This window comes from Sorex fumeus, unplaced genomic scaffold (assembly GCF_029834395.1).
Source record: "Sorex fumeus unplaced genomic scaffold, SorFum_2.1 ptg000050l, whole genome shotgun sequence".
In the NCBI taxonomy this organism is placed as follows: Eukaryota; Metazoa; Chordata; class Mammalia; order Eulipotyphla; family Soricidae; genus Sorex; species Sorex fumeus.
In genome coordinates, this window is record NW_026606107.1 from 9619182 (window position 1) to 9640087 (window position 20906).

The 20906-nt window shown below is 35.5% G+C and overlaps 1 protein-coding gene and 1 pseudogene across 4 annotated transcripts in view; both read right to left on the reverse strand.

Moving 5' to 3' along the window:
* Nucleotides 1–20906, reverse strand: part of DIAPH2 (diaphanous related formin 2) — a 760781-nt gene that overhangs the window by 527190 nt on the left and 212685 nt on the right. For all 4 annotated transcript variants that reach the window (XM_056124107.1, XM_056124108.1, XM_056124106.1 and 1 more), the window contains one exon: nt 9156–9295. In XM_056124107.1, the coding sequence (XP_055980082.1) occupies nt 9156–9295 (140 nt within the window). The remainder of the gene's footprint in view (nt 1–9155; nt 9296–20906) is intronic.
* LOC130032569 (methylmalonic aciduria and homocystinuria type D homolog, mitochondrial-like) lies at nt 3262–3847 on the reverse strand (annotated as a pseudogene).

A 20906-nucleotide genomic window follows, 5' to 3' on the forward strand; every position in this document is an offset into this window, starting at 1 on the left:
CAGCTATATAATTGGAGGCATGGCCTCTCTGGTTCCTGACTGAACTGCTTACTGGCCGTGATCCCAGAGACTCAGAAACAAATCTTGAAACTCAACGACTTTTGGCAGAAATGCATCCAGTCCCTGCAGTAGGTTACTGGCGCTGGGCCACCCCAGGTGGGAATAGGTTTCGTGCCTTGGCCTGTTCCCCCTGGTGCCCCAGTGGCTGCTATCATCCAGATGCCACTGGACAGTCAGGTTTGGACCCTCAGTGACGAGACACGCGGGGCCTCACGGGATGGGGAGGAGCCGGCCCTTTCCTCCCCACCCCAAAAAGACCCTGAGTTGCTGTTAATGAATGACTCCTCTGGCTCCTAATCAAGCTGCTTAACAGCCATAATCCCAGAAACTCAGAAACAGATCTCGAAACCCAGTGGCTTTTGGCAGAATTCAATAAAGATTCAATAAAGAAAATTATAAAAAATGAAAAAAAAAAGTAAGGTGGAGTTCATGCCCAATTCAATCAGCTAATAATTGGCTGAATAAATAGCAGTATTCCAACATAAAAAAGAAATTAACTTTTTAAAATATTAACAGTATTATTAATGGCTAACATATTAAAACACATTTAATGCTTAAAAAATAATAAAGCAACTTACAAAGAACATCCCGAAAGACTCACCACAGATCAATCAAATGATATTATATAAGCCAGAAAAGAATAGAGATATAGAAATTCGGCAAGATGAACACCTCACCAAAAAATACCTGTCCAGTTACATCATCGTTCAGATTTGAAGGAATAATAAAACATTTCAGAGACAAGCAAAAGTTTAGAGAATTTATATGTCTTCAAAACAGATTTGTAAGAAGTAAACTAGCTGTTTTACAGGACGAAACAAACTTCTCAGCATGAGGCACTGAGTACTGCACTTACTCATGCTAATTATAGCTGCTGCTCTAAGATTAAGGAAGACTTGTTTACTCCTAGTTTGTTAAAGGATTTTATACATTTTCAATAATGACTTATTATTTCAATTATATTGAATGTTCATTGTCTTATAAGTCCTTTTATAATCTGTAGATATTTATTTTGCTATCTCTCACCTTCATTACTTAACACTTAAACACTATCTATAATACTTTTACTATAAAACCAATATTCCCTTTCTTAGGTAAAATACTTTCTACTATTATAGGCCAATTTAGACTGTCCCATTTAAATTTTTTTAATTCTCTTCACTCTTCCTAAATTCTACAATTGAAGATTTTAACCTAATTCATGTAACCTCAAAAATATAATAGCAAAGAATTAAAACAAAATGTTAATGACAAAGATACATAATTATTATGAAAATGAGACTCATGTACAAAATATGAGTTAATGTAATATATTTTAAATACCATAGGTAAAAAATTACATAAATGAGATTAGGGCTTTCAATTATGTTGATATTAAATGATTTCTTTATAGGTTAAGATCATTTAGAAGTAAATCATCACTAATTGATTTTGCTAATTTTTATCTAGTAATTCCATTTGCCAATCTTCAAGTTTACTCAAGGAAATAATAAGAAATAAGTTTTGTTATGTACATGTTAGTGGTGGTAGTTGGAGGGAATTTGGAGATATTAGTGGAAGGAAGGTCATACTACTAATGTGATTTGTGTTGGCACATTGTATGCCTCAATCAAGTGTATTATGTATAATTTGTAAATCACTTTATTTTAGTAACTTTTTTTAAATGTAGGTCATTTATCAAGGATATGGTTCATGTACATGCCTTGCAAATAAGTTTGGGGCAATGGATTCAATCTCTGGCAGCAAGTGACCCCACGAATACCGCTTAAGATGATCCTGCTATACCTTGAGCACTACCCATAATAAACACTTTCGGGTCAAAGCAAATTCAGAATTTATTCTTGGCCCCCAGTACCACTGGGTATGGCCCTTAACAATATGGATAAATAAAAATGCATCGCCGATCAAGTAATTATTTAATCTGAGACTCTCTAAAACTTCCAAGATCACTTAAGGGTAAAAGTCCACAAAACTACTTTTTTCTGTCTCTACTCAAACTGGCTTACTCAACACTCCTGAAAAAGGCCAAATATTTGATCTCACTGTTTCCTTTTTCTAACATCATCCATATTACAGTAGACTATAGGACTACATATACAGTTTATTAGCATACTTCCATCAGATCTCTGCTCAAATATTATGTCAAAGAACTTCATTGACATTCAGATACAAAATAGTGTATCTTCTCAAGCACAGATGAAAACTCTTCATTGTTTGTATGGGTTTGTGTTTCTGTATGTGTACATCAGGGGGAGAGAGAGATAGAGAGAGATAGACAGACTATGCATTTACACATTATGCACCATTCCATACTGATAAATATAAACAAACCATATTGTTCCATGAGTCACCAAAAGTGATTTCTGATCTCAGATTCAGGAGTACACCCTGTGCACAGCCAGGTGTTTCCAAGACTGCCCAAATTAAACAGATGTGAGAACTTATTTTTGCTATTGCTTTATGGGATATATGTCTGATTTATGAACCATAACTCATAATCATATGTTGATGTTCCTTGACTTGTTCCAACTTCAGATATAAACAAAGAAAAATTTTTGTAAGCAAATATGTGATTTTTTTGAGAAAATAACTAGAATGAGTTACTTCCAATACAGTGAAAAATGACAATATAAAATCATATCTTTTTGGAGGACACACCTGGAAATGCTAAGGGATTACCCCTAGCTTTGCACTCGGGAATTCCAGAGATAGAAACCAGGTGCAAGAAAGTGCCCTACTCACCATACTATCATCACGATGCTGAAATCATACCTTTCAGCATGATATCTTTCTATAATCAAATTGATTATAAGACTATTACCATATTGTATATAATGTATTTGCCTTCAGCAACATTTACTGAGAATACAAATTACCATTTGAGATTTACACTTCAAAAATTAATGTTTTAAATTCCTGTGTTTAAATAAATATCTAGGAGAAAGATTTTAAAAATGAAGTTTCTGGGGCTAGAGCGATAGCACAGCTTGGAGGGTATTGATCTTGCCCAGGGCCGACCCAATTTCAATTCCCAGCAACCCATATGGTCCCCTGAGCACCGCCAGGAATAATTCCTGCGTGCAGAACCAGGAGTAACCCCTGTGCATCACCAGGTGTGACCCAAAATGAAAAAAATATAAAAATAAAAACTGAAGCTTCTTACAAGAGTTTATACACCAACCCAAATGTTGTATACAAATACTACAGTAAATAACTTGATATTACTGCTGGTTTCAAGTTAAAACTTATTTTCTTCATAATATGGCTATCTGCTTTTGCATTAGTGAAGAAACTAGCTACAAATACATGGGTACCTCAGAGACTATGATGATTTACTTTAAAGTACCCAAGATCATCAACATAGAATCCTAAATGTCGATAGTATTCATCTGTTTCAAAAGAATGTTATTAGTTTATGGTACAAAAATGTCAAAGCAGATATAGGTCAAAAAAAGTCAACCCAATAGTGTTCAGTTCAGAGAGCATAGCAAATTTCCTTAGCACCTCTGAGGAACTTCTGTAAGTGCAGTTTTCTTTCATTTTCTACATCCTCACTCCAATAATATCATTCTCAGTTTTCTGTGTTACAGTCTGAATCACGAATTTGTTAGTGACCACTACAGGAAACAGTAATTCAAAATCTCTTTGAAATAATTCTGGACATGTTTGAACTGCATACTCAGGCACTTTGAAAATAGATTTCCGCACTGTTAATTTCCTGTGTATCATTACCCTGAAATTCATTCAAATACTCTGAAATCACACACTCATGTCTTTCACTTGATAAAGGTTAATTCAAAATGAATCAAAGAACTGTAGATTAGAAGAAAATCCATAAAATACATTGAGGAAAACATAGCAGAATTCTTCAGGATATAGACCTCAGGCATCTTAAATGATTCCACTCAATTGGCAAAAAGCAGAAATAAACAAGTGAGACTATATCAAATAAAATGTTTTGGGACTGTAAATTAAAAAAAACACAATATGGATAAAATGAAAAGAAGCCTTTCCTGCATAGTAGAGAATATTTACACTCCACTCATCTAACAAAGTGTTAAGTAAATCAAAGGTATGTAAAGTAATGATAGAGCACAAAACCAAAATTCAAAATCATTAAAAATATAGGAAATGTGGAGGAGGGGAGAGATAATACAGTGAAAAGGGCACTTGCTTTACATGCTCCATCCTGGATTCAATCCCCAGCACCACATATGGTTCCTTGATCTCTGCCAGGCTTGATCCTGAGCACAGAGCTGGCTCTGATAGTACCACGTGTGGCACTCAAATTAAAAATAAATAAATAAAATGGGAAAAATAAAATTAACAGACAGTTCTCCCTACAGGGACATTGCTGATGACCAGTAGTATATAATAATGTTTATTATCACTGAATAAAGAATATCAGGGAAATGCAATGGATATCGCAGGTATATAATGAATACCAGGAAAATTCAAATCAAAATGAGATATCAACTCACACCTATGAAAATGACCTGGATCAAAAAGTCAAAACACAACCAGTACTTGTGCAGATACAGCAAAAAATAACTGTTATACATTATTGGTGGGAATGCCTCTGAAAAAGTTTCCATGCAAAGTCATATGGACATATATCAAAAAAATAAAACTAGAACTTCTAGGGATAGAAAGATAACTCATTTGGCAGGAGGCCCAGGTTTGATTTCTGGTACTGTATAACTCCCATACACGGAGCTGCACCTGGATACATTTGCCAAGCAATGAGTCCAATGTAACCCACTGATCACTACCGGATAAATCCATGTTAACCTCCAGAAAAAAAGATTTCACTATGAAACAGTAATTCTGCTATTTGGAATCTATTTCCAAACACAAAAACATTAATTTGAAAAGATACACTCACACCTATATTCAATACAGTACTATATATCAAGATGTGGAAAGACCTCAAATGTCTGTGTGCTACAAGTTGGATGGAACTAGAGCGTATTGTGTTCAGTGAAGTCAGAAGGAGAAAGTAAAATGCTGGATTGTCACTCTTCTATGTTTCATATAAAAAAAAACAAAGAAAAGAAAAAGATATTACAGACTGGAACTTAGAAAGTTGCAGGAGTTGGGGGTGGGTGGTTTAGGTGGGAGGAAATAAACTAGAAAGATGTGAAAGAAAGTAGTGGAAGTTCTTTGGCACTGGTAGCAGTGGTGGAGTCACAGTGACTGTGTACACTGTAGACCAAAACCATAAACATTGACATTATTGTGCCATATTGCTTCGGTGACAAAAATGAATAAAAAAATAATAAACAATTTTGGTTGAGGTTGTGAAAAAACTCATCTTTCTTCTTCTTTTTTTTTTTTTTGCTTTTTTGGGTCACACCCAGAGATTCACAGGGGTTAGTCCTGGCTCATGTACTCAGGAATTACTCCTGGCGGTGCTCGGGGGACTATATGGGATGCTGGGAATCGAACCCGGGTTAGCCAAGTGCAAGACAAACACCATACCCGCTATGCTATTGCTCCAGCCCCAAAAACTCATCTTTCTTGTTCAGATCATTATTAGAAGCACTCTAAAAGAAATACCAAGCCAGCCCCTTTTGATTAACTATCATAATATAATATACCATTGATTTTAAAATACTTTCACAGCAGAACAGTTTTTTTACAATTTTCCAAATGTAGTATATATAAATATATACATATATAAACATATAAATATATACATATATAAAAACAAATAGTTTCAAATATTCCTACCTATATATAAATATCAAATCATTACTGAGGTCTAAATTATTTTCAAGATTTCATAACTAGGTAGGGTTGGAGCAATAGCACAGAGGGTAGGGCATTTGCCTTCCATGCGGTAAACCTGGGTTCAATGCCTCTATCCCTCTTGGAGAGCTCAGCAAGCTATGGAGAGAATCCCCTCAGCATGACAGAGGCTGGCAAGCTCCCTGTGGTGTATTTGATATGCCAAAAACTGTAACAACAAGTCTCACAATAGAGATGTTACTGTGGGCTGCTCAAGCAAACTGATGAACAATGGGAGGACAGTGATACATAACTAGGTTAGGGAATTTAAAAATATGGCCCCAAATGTGTAGCAAAAAAACCTTGAATACAATCAGAATCACATCATACTTTAATCAGGTAATTTTTAAACCAAATATTTTATAAATTATGTAATAAAATACCAGAGTATTTTAGAGCATTTTCATACTAAAAATAGTTTACATTATAAAAATAGTTTTATATGGAATCAGTTATAAAATGTTCATATTTTAATAAAGGAATATAAGTTGAAGCCCACCATTGCTAAGGAACATACACCTTAAAAATTAGCAATTAGGAAAAATGAAGTCATGAAATTTGCCTATAAGTGAATGGACATGGAAAGTATCATGCTGAGTGAAAAGAGTCAAAAGGAGAGGGACAGATATAGAACAACTGCATTCATCTGTGGTATATAAAAATAACATAGTAGAAGACTATTATCCATGGCAAGGGAAAACAGAGATTAGGAACAATGGTCAATGGTTGGAACTAACCACAAGTGTGTGTGGGGCTGAGACAATATCTGAGGGTTAAAAGTAGGTAAGGGATATTCTTGATAACCGTTCAGTATCAATATTGAAAACCACAATGCACAAAAGGGGGGAGAGAGAGAGAGAGAGAGAGAGAGAGAGAGAGAGAGAGGAAAAGTACCTGCCATAGAGGCAGTTGGGAGGTGGGGGGTGTGGGATGATGGAAGGGAACCTGGGGACACTGGTGCTGGGAAATGTACACAGGTAGAGGGCTGGGTATTAGAATACTGTATGACTGAAATCTAAATATGAAGAGTTTTGTAAGGCTCGATTTCACAGTGATCAATAAAAAAGTTTTAAAATATCTCAACAATTAGGTAATAGCTTAGTGTACACAATATGAAAGATTTTTATTAATAATATATCGTATTTTTTTATTTGTTAAAGCAATATAATACTTGAAATCGCTAATAACAAATTAGTAAACATTATTTATTTAAAATGTAGAATAACTGAAAAGTATAACCCCTTCTAAATTTAAAAAGGAATACCATAGCACTAACATACTTAATACATCAAAATAAATATACAATTACATAATTTTTTTTTTTTTGCTTTTTGGGTCACACCCAGCAATGCAGAGGGGATACTCCTGGCTCTGTACTCAGAAATTACTCCTAGCGGTGTTCAGGGGACCATATGCATATGGGATGTTGGGAATCGAACCCAGGTCGGCCGCATGCAAGGCAAATGCCCTACCTACTGTGCTATTGCTCCAGCCCCACAATTACATAATTTTTAAAAATTTCCATACTAAAGTGGAAATTTAACTACTGGATTCATATTCTATATAATCAAAGAAAAATTGCACTATTATTCTTTTTTAATTAATTTATTTTTTCCATTCTCCCTCTTACACTTTAAATGAACATTATGGTTTACAAAGTTGTTCAATATTTTTATGTTTAAAATCTCATATTAGTGGTCACTGTCACTGTCGTCCTGTTGTTCATTGATTTGCTCGAGCGGGCCCAGTAACATCTCCATTTTTTTGAGACTTCCCACAATTAGTGGTCAATATTATTTTTTCCAGGTTTCTTTTATTTTCTTTAATTGAATCACCATAAGAAATAGTTACAAGCTTTCATGTTCCAGTTAAAAATCACACAATGATCACCCATCCCTCCACCAGTGCACATTCCCCACCACCAATATCCCCAGTATACCCCCACTTTCCCACTTTCCCGTTGCCTACACAGCAGACAATATTCCCTATGCTATGTAGTTTTGAGCATTATGGTTTGCAATGCAGATACTGAGAGGTTATCATGCTTGCTCCTTTATATATTTTCAGCATACATCTCCCATCCTGACCGATTCCTCCAACCAACGTTAGTGATCTCTTAGTGATCTGTTCTCTATTCCAGCTGGTTATACAAGACACAAGTAGAATTGCACAAAAAAAATACCTCCAATCCCATCAAAAAATGGGAAGAAGAAATGAACAGAAGCTTCCTCAAAAAAGAAATACAAATGGCCAAAATGCACATGAAAAAATGCTCCACATTCCTAATCATCAGGGAGATGCAAATCAAAACAACAATGAAATATCATTTCACTCCACAGAGACTGGCACACACAGAGAACACAAACAACCAGTGCTGGCATAGATGTGAGTAAAAAGGGACTTTTTCACTGTTGGTGGGAATGCCGACTTGTCCAGTCTTTTTGGAAAACAAGATAGACAGTCCTTCAAAAACTAGAAATTGAAATTCCATATGACCCTGCAATACCACTTTTGGGAATACATCCTGAGGATGCAAAAAAGCACAGTAGAAATAATATCTGTACCTATATGTTCATTGGAGCACTGTTCACAATAACCAAAACCTGGAAACAACCAAAGTGCATGAGAACAGATAACTGGTTAAAAAAACTTTGGTACATCTACACAATGGAATACTATGTAGCTGTTAGGAAAGATGAAGTCATGAAATTTGCTTATAAGTGAATAGAGAGAGTGAATATGGAGAGTATCATGCTAAGTGAAATTAGAAATAGAGGGACAGATATAGAAGGACTGCACTGATTTGTGGAGTATAAAAATCATAACACAAGTCTGAAACCCGAAGACAGTAGACACAAGGACCAGGAAAATTGCTCCATAGCTGGAAGCCTGCATCATGCACAGGGAAGGATGGGGAGGAGAGCGGGAAGGGAAAGGAAGGCAGCTGGAATGGTCAATATTTTTAATGTGTAAGATATCATAATCAGACACTGCTACATTATTAGTTAACATTTTACTTCTGGTGAAAATTTTGAAGTTAAAATGCATAAATGAATGGGCTGGGAAGATAATACAAGTCAAGTCACTTTCACTATATTTGACTAACCCTGTGTCAATTATCAGAAGTACATATGGTCCCATAAGCATTGCCAGAAGTGATCCGTGAGCACAGAACCAGAAGCAAGCATGAGAACTAAAGGGTATGTCCCCAATTCAAAAAATGAATGACTAAATGAATAAATAACCAAACTGTATTCATAATAATGATATACAAGAATGATACAAACATCTTAAGATCCACCTACCTAACAGGATTGCTGGTTAAAGAAACCCTCAGAGATTCCAGGCAATTAAGAAGTTTCTCATCTGAAATACCAGAACGTAATTCATGAACATATTCTTGTGAAGATAGGGTACATTCATGCTTGCTGTTTTTCAGTCCTCCCTATTGAAAAAAGAAAGAAAAAAAAACATTTAGACAATTAACAGTTAAAAATCAAATAAATCAATATCTATAACATATAGCTATTTTACTCCATAAAAATCTTAATTAAAGCTCCCTAGGTGCTTAAGATTTGATTGATTATATAACTAGTAACAAAATTACACTCTATACATAAACACTCTCTTCATTTTTATTTAAAGGAAATTTGTGCTGATGGTGCTAATAACTTGAAACAAATACTGAATTTAGATGGAAGAGTGTCACTGATGGGGATACTTGAATTTACAATCTAGGCACATTATTAACATTAACCAGTTCAGTTCATAGTAAGTTATCATACTAATTTTTATACTGAAAGGTATAGGTATTCTATCCCACAAAATACCGTCAGCATGATTTAAGACAAAGTATTATACATAACACAAATCATATATATATACATACATATATATGTCAACCTTTTTCCGAAAAGCAAAAGGGTTAATAAAAGTATAAATAACTAGACTCTGACTAGTCAGTGGTTGAAATCTACCACAACTGGGTGTGGGGCAGAGGCCAGGTAAGAGAAAGTATTACAATATTACCTGGAAATGATCACACTGGACAAGAACTGGGTGTTAAAAGCAGGTGAAAGGATATACACAATAATTTTTCAGTATCTGTATTGCAGACTACAATGCCCAAAGAGAGACAGAGTGTGTGTGAAAGAGAGAGTGAAAGAGAGAGAAGTACTTGCATAGAGGCAGGCTAGAGGTGTGGAGGGGGGGTGATAGGAGGGAATCTGGGGACATTGGTGCTGGGAAATGTACACTGGTGGAGGGATGGCTGTTGGAACACTGTATGACTGAAGCCTAATCACAAATAGCTTTGTAAGTGTCTGTCTCACATTGATTCAACATGTGCTAGGTGAAAAGGAAGCTCAGATAGTGAAGAGAGCACCAAATAAAGGGTGTTGTGAGGACCCTCCCAGGGTGGGAGAGACATGCTCAAAGTAGTCTATTGACCAAACATGATTGCCACTCAATGCCTCTCTTGCAAAACACAGAACCCAAAAGAAGAGAGAGAGAACAAGGGGGAATGCCCTGCCACAGAGGCAGGGTGGGACGGGGGGGGGGGGGGGGGGGGGATGGGGGTATGGGGGTTGGGGGTGATGCTGGGACCCGTGGTGGTGGAGGATGGGCACTGGTGGAGGGATGGGTACTTGATCATTGTATAACTGAAACCCAAGCACAAAAATTTATAAGTCTAAAAAAAAGTGATTTAAAATCATTGTAAAAAACAAATAAAATTTAAATTGAAAAAAAATTATAAGTCAAAAAATATTAAATGTGCCTCCAAAAAAATAAAATACATACCTGTAAAAAAAAACTTTTTATTTTTTTTTAATTTTTATTAGTGAGACATCATAAACTCTTAATATATGTATATATATAAATGAAAATTAAAAACTAGTCTTCACTTAGCATGTAAAAAATTGGTCACAATCATTCACATATTTTCAGCTATTTCTTCCTAATTATATTGCTTTTATAGTTTGAATGTCATTAAAGTACTTAGGAGTTGGCTTAACGAAAAATGTGAAAGATATACAATGGAAAATACAAAACAATACATAAAGAAATAAAATAGGACCCAAAAAATGGAAACACATACCCTGCTCATGTATTTGAAAGATTAACATTATCAAAATGGAAATGCTTTCTAAAGCATTTATCATACAGATTCAATAGAGTCCCTAAATGGATGTCCATGAAAATCTTCAAAGAAATAAATCAAACACTCTTAAAATTGATGTGAAACAATATCTGACCTCCCTCAAATAGCTAAAAGAAGATGGGAGGCATCACTCTCCCCAACTTCAAACTGTACTATAAAGCAGTAGTAATTAAAACAGCATGGTACTGGAACAAAGGCAGAACTGCAGACCAATGGAACAGGGTTGAATACACTGACATCTCTCCTCAATCATATGCTCATCTAATCTTTGATAAAGGTGCAAGTAATGTGAAGTGGAGTAAGGAAAGCCTCTTTAATAAATTGTGTTGGCATCACTGGACGGCTGCATGCAAAAAAATAGGCTCAGAACTCTGCCTAACACCATGTACAGAAGTAAGATCAAAATGGATTAAAGACCTCAACATCAGACCAGAAACCATAAGGTACATTGAAGATAAAGTTGGCAAAACCCTCCATGACATTGAAGCTAATGGTATCTTCAAAGATGCCACGCCACTGGCCGAGCAAGTGAAAACAGAGATAGATAAATGGGACTATCTTAAACTAAGAAGCTTCTGCACCTCCAAAGAAACAGTGACCAAAATACAAAGACAATCTACAGAATGGGAAAGGATATTCATCTGACAAGGGGTTGATATCCAGGATATACAAAATACTGGTTAAACTCCACAAGAAGAAAACATCCAACCCCATCCAAAAATGGGGCAATGAAATGAACAGAAACTTTCTCAAAGAAGAAATCCGAATGGCAAAAAAGCACATGAGAAAATGCTCTACATCATTAATCATCAGGGAGATGCAGATCAAAACCACAATGAGATACCATCTCACACCTCAGAGACTGGCCCACATTCAAAAGAACAAAAGTAACCGATGCTGGCGTGGATGTGGCGAGAAAGGGACACTCCTTCACTGTTGGTGGGAATGTCCGCTGGTTCAGCCCTTCTGGAAAACAGTATGGACGATTCTCAAAAAATTAGAAATTGAGCTCCCATTTGACCCAGCAATACCACTCCTGGGAATATATCCCAGAGAGGCAAAAATGTATAGTCGAAGTGACATCTGCACTTGTTTGTTCATTGCAGCACTCTTTACAATAGCCAGAAACTGGAAGAAACCTGAATGCCCAAGAACAGATGACTGGTTAAAGAAACTTTGGTACATCTACACAATGGAGTACTATGTAGCTCTTAGAAAAGATGAAGTCATGAAATTTACATACAAGTGGTACAATATGGAAAGTATCATGCTAAGCGAAATGAGTCAGAAAGAGAGGGATAGACATAGAAAGATTGCATTCATCTGGGGGATATAAAGTAACAAAGTATGAGATTAATACCCAAGAATAGCTGAGATCAGCACCAGGAGGATTACTCCATAACTTAGAGGCCAGCCGGGTATCCTAGAGGAAAGGGCTGTTCAGATAGAGAAGGGAGCACCAAATAAAGGATGTTTGGAGGATCCTCCCAGGAGGGGAGATGCATGTAGAAAGTAGACTATGGACTGAACATGTTTGCCACTCAATGCCTCTTTTGCAGACCACAACACCCAAAAGGAGAGAGAGAACACAGGGGATTGCCCTGCCACAGAGATAGGGGGGATGGGGGGATGGAGGTGGGAGGGATATTATCCATGGTGGTGGAAAATGGGCACTGGTGGAGGGATGGGTATCTGATCATTGTATAATTGAAACCAAAGCACAAAAAATTGTAAATCTACAACTTTAAAAAAAAAAAAATAAAATAAAGGGAAAAAAAACAGCATGGAACAGAAATAAAGACAAACCCTGAGTTCAATGAAAAGAATAGAAAATCTAGAGACATACCCTAAATTATATGGTCATTTATCTTCTATTAAGGAGCAAAAATTATGAAATGTGGCTAGGTAATCCTCTTCAACAAGGAGTGTTAGAAAAAATGGACAGTCACATGCAAAGAAATGAATGTAGAGTTATTTTTTAATGCTGTGCACAGTCAAATGCAAAGTGATAGTAGACCTGTATATCAGATCAGAATTTGTAAGTTACAAAGAAGAAAATATACACAAAATACTTCATGACATTGAAGCTACAGGCATCTTTAAGGATTAAATACCACTGACCAATCAAATAAAATTAGACCCAAATAGGATTACATTAAACTAAGAAGCGACCACTGCAACTCAAAGTAAGTGATGACAGGATACAAGCATAGCCTACATACTGGAAGAAATTAATCATCCAACATCCATCAGACAAAGGGTTAATATCCAAGATATATAAAGCACTGGTAAAACTCAACAAGAAAAAATATCGAACCAATAAAAAAATGGGGAGAGTGATGAATATGAACTTCTTCATATGTTTCAAAGAAGCGTATGATAAACTACTCTATATTAATACTGATCAGGGAAATGCAATCAAAGCAACAATGAGATAGCATCTCACAACAGAGACTAGCACTTGAAACTTAGCAGAAATTAGCAGAAAGAATCACACCAAGAGTTTGCCAGGATGCAGGGGAAAAGGGGTGCTCATTAGTTGCTGGTGGGAATGTAGACTGTCCCGTCTTTTTGGAAAACATCATGGACATTCAGCAAAAGCATACAAATTGAACTTCAATATAACCCAGCAATTGTACTCTTGGGAATATTCCCCCAAGTGCCCCAAACAACAAATCAGAAAAGCCATCTGCACTCCTATGTTCACTGCAGCACTATATAGAAAAGCCAAAATATGGAAACAACCCAAATGACCACAAACAGATGACTGGGCCAAGAAACTATGGTTCATATACACAATGAAATCCTACATGACCTAAGAAACAATGAGGTCATGGTATTTGCTTTAAAGTGGTGGATCTGTAGAGTACTATGTAGAATGAAATCAGAGGGAAAAGAACACACTATAAATGATCTCTTTTATATGCTTGATATTAAGAAACCTTATAAGGGAATGGCAAATGTTCACCATAAGTAGAAATGAAAGCAGGAAAACTGTTCTTCAATAGGAAGGTTGGCATAAGGGCAGATATGGAGTGGCAAGTTTGAAAAGGGAACACTAGGACAATGAGAGAAGGGAAAAGTGCCTGACAAAGAGGCAAGTTGGGGGGGGAGGGGCAGGGGAGGAAGGTGTCATGGGAGGGAAACTGGTGACACTGGTGGCAGTAATAGGCAGTGGTGAAGGGATTAGTGTCAGAACAATATAAGCCTGGCACTCATTGAATAAATATCTGTTACTTTGTAATTCACAGAGATTCAATTAAAAATTTAAAATGTAATATTATTTAAAATAAAAAATATTATGCCTTCTAGGCATTGAAAACAATTTACTGAAGGGACTGGCTTTTAGCTTAATTTGCAGTATCCATGGAATCATAACTAGAACTCAGTACAGTTTTTTTAGTTTTACCACCTTCCCACAAGCCTATAACTAGTTTTGGGAAATACTGAGAAGAAAATATTATTAACACATTAATTGTACGAATGGGCTGGAGCGATAGCACAGCGGTAGGGCGTTTGCCTTGTGTGTAGCCAGCCCGGCTGAGCCAGGTTTGATTCCTCCGCCCCTCTCGGAGAGGTCAGCAAATTACCAAGAGTATCTCACCCACACAGCAAAGCCTGGCAAGCTCCCTGTGAGGTATTCAATACGCCAAACACAGTAACAAGTCTCAAAATGGAGACATTACTGGGCCCGCTATAGCAAATGGATGAATAACGGGAGGACAGTGTGTTTGACAATTGTATGAATAACTCATAGCTTTACATATCAGTGTTTCCCAAAATGAGAAAAACTGCCCCCTTTAGGTACAAAATGACCCATTCAATAAAATCCATAACTGCACATGTGGGTAAGGAGGAGTCCAGGGAGCATTCAGTGACTGTTTCTGAAAATGAGGTGGTAGCCCAAATAATTTTGGAAAACACTACTCCAAGTTCAATTTTCTAAGCTCATATGAGTGAATTTTCATTATAAACTAAGTATTTAAGCTAGTATTTAAAAAAAGCATAGTGAGTGCAGAAAAGTTCAATAGAAGCAAGGTATGGCATGCAAGTGACAGTTCGGAATCCTACTGGTTTCAAGTCCTGGTTCCCTCACTTGGCCTTCTAGGCAACCTTTGGGCAGATTACTGAACTAATCTCTACACGCTAGTTTGTTAACACATGACATAGCAGTGATAAATATCTCCTTTAATGTTTGTTGTGAGGACTAAGTAAAACAATGTAGAAGAGTGGAAAAATAGAAATTTCATATTTTATTTCAAATAATGAAATACTCAAAGAAAACTTAGTTTTATTCTTCCAGATGATTATAGTTGAAATACTTTATGATAAACAACTGGACTTTAACAAAATGTTTAACAAAATGATAAACAACATTTTGAGAAATTCTCTCTCTCAAACTCTTAGAAAGGATTCTGTTTTGGTTTTATTTTTTTGGGGGGGGGTTACTTTTGCGTAACGCATGGCGATGCTCAGGGGTTAGTCCTAACTCTGCACTCAGGATGATTACTATTAGTGGAGCTGGGGGCCTTATGAGATGCCACTGATAGAACCCGTGTAAGCCTCTGACAAGAAAAACATCCTACCCACTGTACTATTGCTCCAGCCCCTTAGAAACAAGTCTGCAGGCATGCCTAAATATAAGCTCTTCAAATTGCCTCATCACACAAATGGAAAATTAAAATAATATTCCACAGGGGCCGGAGTGTCAGTACAGCAGAGAGGGTATTTGCCTTGAACACAGCCGACTGGATTTGATCCAGAGCATCCCGTAAGGTCCTATGAGCACCTCCAGGAGCAATTCCTGAGAGCAGAGCCAGGAGTAACCAAAGAGCATCACAGGGTGTGACCCAAAAGGCCAAAATAGAATGATAGCCCACAATCACATAATTAGTGAGATAAATAAAACACTAATATTCCTGTTCTTTGGTTACAACTTTTCCATTACCATGTGACCTGTTCCTATTATGAATATGAAAGCTGTAAAATATCAATTATAAAATGCCTTCAACATAATCAATATGAAAACTAATATTAAAGCAATAACCTAAAGCCTGAAAAGTAAAATGTAATAAACTAATTCTCACCGCATTTAATGGTGCTGTAATCCAAAAATGGCTTATTAACACTTTCTGAAACTGAACAAAGGAGTGATAACAGAAATTTTGATTTACTGTTAGTGTGACAGTGCTTTGGAAGACACTTCACAAAAACCAAAAGGTACTGTGGCTCAGAATTCTATTCATACTTTACTTTGATACAAACTATTAATATCAAATAGCGATTCGTAACATAAAAAGAATATTTCAAGTTTATTGTAGAGATATTACTTCTAATTCTACATTTATTTCGTCTAAGGATAAATCATCACCAATTCTTTTTCTGCTTTTTGGGTCACATCCAGTGAAGCTCAGAGGTTACTCCATGTTCGATGCTCAGAAACTACTCCTGGCTGGGACTCTGGGGATCAGCTGTACTATCACTACATCCTGAACCATCATCAGTTAATATAACTAAATGTTTATTTTTAATTTGAGACTTCTTAAATTTCCCTTGAAAAGTACCTTGCTATAGAGACTGGGAACAAGTATTGATTATTGTCCTTTAAACTACAATGTGTATACAAATAGCAATTACTATCAGCATAATCACCTTCAAATAGGAAAAACAATTTTATTGTCATGAAAATGCTAATAATGTTACTTTATTGACCATGATTTTAAAATCTCAATGTAGTCAGGTTTCTTTGGCTACTTTAACAATATGAGTTTCTTATCTAATCTTTGCATTTCTTATCTATCTTTGCAGTTCTCTAAATATCCCTTGCTATAGATTAGTAGATTTAGAATTATACACACAATAGTTTATAGTGCTACTGGTTGAGAGACTCCAATATCTTAAAAACAAAAGAAATTAAAAAGCCATTTTCCTTCTCATTAGTTCCTCAAGCTCTATAAGGAAAAGAAATACAATAAAAGTGCTTGACCCAAGTCGGTCTACTTATTTATTCTAAAAGTGATTATTTAGCAGGCAGTAAGATTTGGAATATAAATTCTGTTATATCCCTAGCTTCACTTATATCAATGGCCTGAATACAATAGCAGAACCATACTGACTGGCCACAGGGAAAGAAAATTAAACCTCACCTCTTGCTGTTTACAGGAGTAAGTCCTGAGAACAGCTGGGAATGGCCCCAAAAGTAAAAATAATCAAATGAAATTTTGTAATCTTACTTGATACAAACATAAATGAAGGTCGGATGTTACATTAGATACCACAAAATACAATGATAAAAGATTACTGTGAACAATTTTGTACCTCTAAATTTGAGAGCCTAAAAGATATAGAAAAGAGGTATAGCTGTATATTCAAACCACAAAGTTAAATACAACTGAAATCAATCATTAAATCCAAAATTTAACAACCAAACATATAACTGTGCCTACCGAGGTGGTAGGTGGGGGATGATGGATGGAAATGAACCTTGAACAGTAGTGGAGGGAAGTTGACACTGGCGTTGGATCACTACTACTACTAAAACCCGATGATGAATAACTTTGAAATAACAGTATTTTAATAAAATTTAATTAAATTTTTAAAAATCTTCCCAAGACATGAAAACAGTAATCAAAATCTCCCATAAAATATAAGTGCAGGCCTACCTTTATTTAATTGTGCTCAATTACCACTCTGCTTAGAACAAGCATCAAACTGTCAGGTCTACAAGACTGAGTTTAATGGTGCTGGGATGCTGGAGGTGACTTTAGGACCTTGGAAACCATTTAGTGTGGCCCTTAGCACAGGGGGTAGGGCGTTTGCCTTGCATGCAGCCAACCTGGTCGACCCAGGTTCCATTGTTCCGCCCCTCTCGGAGAGCCTGGCAAGCTAAGGAGAATATCTCTCCCACAAGGCAAATCCCAGCAAGCTCCCCATGACATATTTGATATGCCAAACACAGTAACAACAAGTCTCACAATGGAGATGTTAATGGGCCCACTCGAGCAAATCTATGAACAGGAGGACAGTGCTTATTAAAATCACTGGAATAATAGGAATTCTTAACATTTTCTATGAGGCTCTCAGTATACCAATATGAAAAAGACATAAAAATTAACTAAAAAGAAAACTACTGTCCAGTAGCCCTAAGAACATAGATGCAAAGATTCTTGACAAAAAACTTTTTAAAGCATTTTTATTAAAGTGTCAGGATTTACAGTACTATTAATTATACTTTTCTTGAAATCATTGCTCCAACACAACACCCATCATCAGATAGCAAACGTCCCCACACCAGTGTTTCCAAGACCCCTTCCAAATCCTCCTCACATGTAAGCTAAGTTATACAGTCAGAATCTTCAGTTCCTAATATTTTGACCATTAGTTATTCCCTTACGATGTTTCTTTATTTTCCCACACATGGGAGAGAATCTCTATTTTCTTATTTTTTTTTATTATGGAGGTGGTGATACCTACATACACACTGATGAATAGAGCAATCTCCTGAAATTCCATGAAATTTAAATCAATGATAACTTGACAAAGTAATTTTTAAAACCTGTCTCATATATCTAAATTCATGCATTTAGAAGTTTATACATATAAATTAATAGTTTTAATAATTCTGCATTGATACATTATCAAATTTGCATGAAATAGGTAAATCCTATAAATGTAAAAGCTAATAGTTGAAGATATTTAAGAAAAATTCAAGAGGAAAATCTGAACAGGCCTATAAAATATATATATATATATGTACATATATATATCAAGAATGGGACTACTAGATTATCACTCTCACTGTAACTGTCCTCCCATTGCTCATTGATTTGCTCAAGCGGGCCCAGTAACGCCTCCATTTTGACACTTGTTACTGTGTTTGGCATATTGAATACATCACAGGTAGCTTGCCAGGCTTTGCTGTGCGGGTGAGATACTCTCGGTAGCTTGTCAGGCCTTCTGAGAGGGGCAGAGGAATCGAACCTGGGTCAGCCAGGTCAGCCACATACAAGGCAAACGCCCTACCCGCTGTGTTATCACTCCAACCCCATTCGATTATATTAGAAATTACTATTATATACATGGACTTGTTCCATTGAGGAACATGCAGGGAAAACACTTGAATTTTTAAAATAATTTTATTAAGATGCTGTGTTTTACAAATTATCAATAATGGTTTCTGATGCATATAATTCCAACACCACACCTATTAACGGTGTACTCACTTATAGATACTGCTTAAGTGTCTGCATTAATAAGAATATTTTCATAATAAAACTGGGAATATAAAAACACCTGATCAAACATAGAACATTCAATATAATGAAAATGTTAATTTGTTATTTAAATATATAAAATTCCTTACAAGCTAATAGAAACAATATAAGAATCATTTGAGTTTCTGAGGAAAAGGAGGGCAAATCTGATGAGAACCAATACTTTAATAAGACCAAAGGTAAGAATTTTTCAGAATTGAGAATACAAGAAGCCCAAAGGATCCCAGCAAAAATAGACTGAACTATGAAAACTCCAAGATATACTGTGCTTAGAACAAAAAAAATATTCAAGATATATTATTGAAAGCAGATAGATCTAGAAAAGGAATTGCAAAAGCAAGACAATAAGATGCCCAACAGATCTATCAAAAAAGCTAAACAAGCCGGAAAAAAAGTGGAGGGATATGATACAAAAACTAAATGAAATGAACACTTCACCATGAATATTCTATCCAATTCAATCACCATTCATACTTGAAGGAATGATACAAAACTTTAGGAGAAGGGAACAGCTTAAGGAATTCATAGCCAGCACACCAGATTTACAAGAACTATTAAAGGAGCTTCTTTGAAGGACAGGACAAAATTCTGAGCAGGTGGCAATGAGTATGGTACTCACTTTTTGGTGCATATGGTTTCCAGCAAGTAAAGTATGTACACTCCTAGTTTACTAGGGGATTTTAAAAAAAATAGTATTCCATTTAAGATTCTCAACAAAGTCTTACTAAACTGAATTCAACATATATTAAAAGAAGCACACAGCATGAACAAGATGGATATATTAGAGGATGTAAGTCTGTTTTAAAATAAAAAAAATCAATATATGTAATAAAACAAATTAACTAAATGTAAAAATTATATCAATGGAGAATATTTTAGAAGATTCAACCTATTTATCAATAAAGTCTCTCAAAAATATAGAAAAGCTTACTTAATGTATGTCCTAGCAACATCAATTAAGAAAAAAGGGGAAATAAAGGAATCCAAATTGGAAAAGATGTTAAACTATCACTATTTGCAAATGACATGATAATATATAAAAACCCTAACTGTTCACAAAAATATTTCAGAAACGAAGCCATCAAAGTGACAGTCTAGAAACCAATAGAAAAATATATATATATTTCTATGAACAAAGGAAAATAGTCAAGAAAACAATCACATTTATAATACTATCAAAAACAGCCATACACCTTGAAATTGACTTGCCAAATTAGATGAAAGACATCAATGTATATGATAATATCAAAGGAATTAGGAAAAAAACACAATAAGAAAATTGTCTATACTCACTAATTGGAAAAATAGCATTATTTAAATAACTGACCTTACAAAAAATATTTATAAACATTGAATAAAACTTATTTTAAAATTCTACTGGCATTCATCAAGGTCATGAATTCAGCATTAATAAATTTATGTAGAACAACAGTATTCCCTTAGTGTTTAAGGAAATTCTTAGGAAAAAAGAATATGAGAGGCACAGTGATACCAATCTAAATTATTATAAAGCTATAATAAACAATGCAGTACGGTCTACACATAAAGGCAGACAGACCAATGGAAGAGAAGTCCAAAAATAAATACTCATATATAGGGACAACTGATTTAAAATGAGGCAA